The sequence below is a fragment of the Rhipicephalus microplus genome, chromosome 3 (assembly GCF_043290135.1).
Source record: "Rhipicephalus microplus isolate Deutch F79 chromosome 3, USDA_Rmic, whole genome shotgun sequence".
Classification (NCBI taxonomy): Eukaryota; Metazoa; Arthropoda; class Arachnida; order Ixodida; family Ixodidae; genus Rhipicephalus; species Rhipicephalus microplus.
In genome coordinates, this window is record NC_134702.1 from 232,902,323 (window position 1) to 232,906,823 (window position 4,501).

At 43.4% G+C, this 4,501-nt stretch overlaps 1 protein-coding gene across 1 annotated transcript; it reads right to left on the reverse strand.

Moving 5' to 3' along the window:
* Window positions 1–2,886: 2,886 nt before the first annotated feature.
* Window positions 2,887–3,612, reverse strand: LOC142803165 (uncharacterized). Its single transcript, XM_075888263.1, has one exon. It carries the CDS (start codon window positions 3,610–3,612, stop codon window positions 2,887–2,889), a length of 726 nt encoding a protein of 241 aa, XP_075744378.1.
* Between the last annotated feature and the right edge of the window lie 889 nt (window positions 3,613–4,501).

Consider the following 4,501-nt stretch of genomic DNA (forward strand, 5'->3'; position numbering starts at 1 on the left):
TTTTTCTAAAAAATGTAGAAATAGCTTACACCGAGCATTTCGAGTGCAGTAGACTACATATATAACCTCGGGGCCGTTTCGTACCGTTAGTATCTCACAATTAACGGTTGAAATAGTGAATTACTCTAGAACTTGCATTTCTTGAATGCCACTAACCAGTAGGAAAACGCCACCACCCTGCCGTTGCGGACGGTTGAGTGCGAATGTTTGATAACCAGTTCACGTGAATGGAACGTTATGTTCTATGTACCAAGTTTCAGAGATCATTATTGCGTCAAAGTGAACACCAGTAGGATCAATGAGCATATCCATATCATCATGTTTATTTTCCAACGATCGCGCATTCAGATCAAGGTAGGCTAAGCAGTTTTTATTTCATAGTGTTCTTAGGTTTGCTGGTGCAACAGCCATTTTGGCACATAAAGAAAATAAGATTTATGCATATGATTGCAAAAAAGCAGCGTGCTGAAAAGTTTATCATGGCTCTTCGCTATTGTTTGTCATGAGCTGTACGTCATGAGGAATAAAGAGCGGGAGCACAGGGGAATTGTCGTCTCGACGGGCAAAAACATTTCCGTCCTTATCCCACACGTGCTTCCACCCCGGTTGCCTTTTTTTCGCTGACGGAGCGCCAAGTATCTGCTTGTTTTTTTTTTTTTTGGGGTGAGATGCTCGTTTATGTACAGGCACGGTCTTTTGCCCCAGCGCATCATTTACTATCCTCGTGTAGCATCAACGAAAATGACATAACGTCTAATGTCGTTCGCAGCGAATGACATTACAGGTGCTGTGTGAGAGGTATTAAGGATTGACGAAAAATAGCTTTGTTGGTGTAGTAGTGTTTTTTCAGTCCTTAACTTGACAGCACTGCCTTTACCTACAGAAAACAGTTCATTGCCTATATTTTGTTTAAAATGCAGTGCCCTAACCGAGCAGCTGGGATCGCAATACATTGTGATATGCAAAACAGTTTGTTCCAGATGTTCACGTATATGTTTCAGCTGCGAAGAAAGAATCCCCATTGGTACTCTCCTCTCTATTATCGACTTTTGTTTCTTCTATGTAGCAACTAAATGGGTATGTTCACCCAGTTGAACACGTTAGGCACAAACACAAAGCCTGCTTTCATTTGTCATTTTATATTAAAGACACTGTATCGCTTAATAAAAACGCCCTAATTATAGAGAAATTTATTGTGAGCACGCATACTCATGTAGTTAACAAAAGGTAAACAATCTTTATTTTGTTTTGTATTGTGCTAACCTTTCAATAGTGCTTGTTCGCTTGCTGAGAATTCGCGATGTTGTGCTCTGCAGATTCTCGAAGGAATAGCGTGGAGTGATGGAAGACGAACAGCTCAGTCATGGCGGCCCGTCACATCTCCCCGTGGCGGCACCCGAACCGTCATGCGCCCATCAAAGGAGCATATCAACACCTACAGTAGGATATCGAGCTACTACAGAAGCTGCGTCCAGCTGTGAAGCTGGCTTGAACAGCAGCTGTAAATAAGAGCCAAAGAAGCGGAAGAGGCAAACTGCCGCGTCAACAGTTATGACCCAGCTACTGGAGGAGCAACGCCATCTTCGTCTCTTTCTCAAACGACGACAAGAGAGAGAATCACAACTGAAGCAAGAACAGCTAAACATCAAGGATATAGCTTCAATGAACAAAAGTTGCTGTCCGGGCTGGAGGCAATTGCAACAAAACAAAAACGACATCGAAGGCAATTTCATGCATGTTTTATTGTGTAGAGAACAGAACAATTTGCCGCAGCATATAACGTGAAGCGTTAATTTAAATGAGTGTTTGTAATGAAGAGGTCTCAACTAGATCAGGACGGATGGCGAACTTGTTTCGAGAAGTATTCTTTGAATGCAGCCCTCATTTTCTCGCCTGCGTTTGTGCCGGCTTGTGTGAAGTGGGAAGGCTGCATATAGAGGGTGGCAAGTTCTTGTACTTCCTTTTCCTATGGCTGCTCAGCACAGTCCTGGAAATTCTCGCAGATGATGTGCAAAACGCATGCAGCCCTTATCGCAAGCTTTAAGTTTGGCAGGCGACAATCCATTGTTTTCGCTACGAAGTGGAAATGAGCTTTCAACCTGCCGAAAGCATTCTTTACAATCCTCCTTGTTTTAGACAGGCTGTAGTTGAACACCCGTTCGGGTGTTCCGTCCTGAGCCTTTGCGTATGGCATCATAAGTTGTGCGGTGAAGGGAAATGCTAGATCACACAATATGATCAGAGCAACGCGCGCACCTTCAATCGTGGCATGAGGGGACTTGGAGTGAGCAGACTCCACAACCTTTTTTAGCCCCCAGGCTGCGTAGAAACCCGCGTCATGGCACCTCCCAGGACTACCAACTCGGATGTGCCTGAAGCTATATCTCTGGTTCACTAGCGCTAAAAGTACCATGCTGTACCTGCGTGGAAAAAAACCCATATAATTTCAGTATAATTTCAATATAACTGCAAGAACACTTTCTAACATTATGTCCCTCTTAAGTGCACAACAAACTTTACATTTGGCCTAATAACACAAAAAAACGCCATGCGTGGACCAAAATAAAAAGCAACACCACGCTGACACAAAATGTGGTTAGTAGTATCGTAGACAAGAATAGTGCTTGAAAAAATCTTGATGACGTCAAAAAATATGTATAACACGTTCTTCTAAATACACTATTATTCTGTACTTCGGCAATGACGTCTACGTTAGTCTCTTTTTCTAGCCAACAGTTCACTTTTACGCCGAACATTTAAAAGAACCTACCATCCCTTGCAATTGTGATAGTCGGCGGCATGTTTCTTCAGTGGTGGTGGTGGTGGTGGTGGTAGTAGTGGTGGTTTTTTTTAATGGCGCAAGGGCCAATTGATGGTCAAAGAGCACTATTTCAATAGACTAGAGATATGAACAATGATATGGGCAGCATGTTTCTTCATTGGCGATACGGGTAAATAGCAACCATCGAGGACTTCCACAGCTTGGAGGAATCCAGTCACAATGAAGAATTCTCTAACGTAGATGGCCATGTCTTGGCACCGCACCATACAAATCCACTGGCTTTCCAGCTGCTCAGTAACGGCTGCGGAAAACTGCCGCCACACCACATTAACTGTTGAGCGACCTACACCAAATAAGTGGGCGATCGTCCTGCCTTCAGCAGAAGAGCACTTGCGGTAGAATCCAATGGCAACTCTTTTCTCAACCGAGATAGCCGTGCGCATTTCTGTGCTCAAGCGGTTGATATCACATGCGAACGACTCCGCAAGATATCTGAATGTATTTGGAGTGACGTAAAATGCCTGATTGAAGTAGAATTCAGTCAGATGAGGCAACGTGTCTTCGAACCAGCGTTCATTCCATTGGAAGCTCCACACTGAGCGATACACGGAGGGTGTACTGTCAGTCAAGACGGCGGCTATGGTGACTGAGTTTATGAGTTGCTGTTCCTCAATGTATCTCGCATTTTCCACTTCTCCGTCAATTTCACTTTCCAGCATGATGTACGCATGACAGCGCCTCATACGCAGGCGTATGTGTACTGCCAAAACACGTTCCAAATGCCCTTCACCAATAAGCGTGCCTACCTCACTGGAGTCCACCATTTTCATTTTCGATTGAATATGGCACCGTCTTGACTTGGCTCGCGATATCTTTAATGGGATGTGGTTGCAACATTTACTTCATTTCCAAGTGAAGTTTATTCTGAACTATGTTCCCACTTATAATACAGAAAGTAATGTCGAAAAAAATATAAGTTTCGCTGATAACCCGGCAATCGCAACTGTCATCATTTTCAAGGTGCACTTCGCTTTCTCGTGTAGCAGCACACCACCAAAATGACCCTTGGTGAGCGTAAGTACACTCGCTCAAAGTGCACTTAAGTTGTCACGTGTGACAGCAGTATAACAAGAGTAACCTCTACCTTTAGAATGAAAATTGTTATTTACAGCTATTGGAGGCGTGCAATTTCAAGCAACAAATCACTGCGATTACTAGCAAATAAGAACAAGTGGAATATTTACAACTCAGCCTTTCAAACAAGGTGATCACGTCATGCAAAGTGCTCGCAATCTGATCAAGCGGGAGACCGACAGTGGTAGTATAACTGAGAAATTTCCAGAGTCATATTACTGTGAAGAAAATGATTTTTTAAATATCACAAAATGAGATAACTGTTCATTTCTTTTGCGTTCGTATAACCTAATGTAACCGTTGCCTGCCGATATGATTTATAATAACTGTATTGAGTGAGTAAAAAAATCACAGCATATCCAAGGAGTAAATGATGAAAAGTTGGAAGAAGCTTCGAAAGTTTTTATCGGTAAACCCTGAATCATCCATCCGTCCATCCAACCTTCTCTCTGTCTGTCTGTCTGTCTGTCTGTCTGTCTGTCTGTCTGTCTGTCTGTCTGTCTGTCTGTCTGTCTGTCTGTCTGTTGGCCTGTCCGTCCTCCTGTCCCACCGTCCGTCTGTTTGCACGAGCGTCTGTCTGTATGT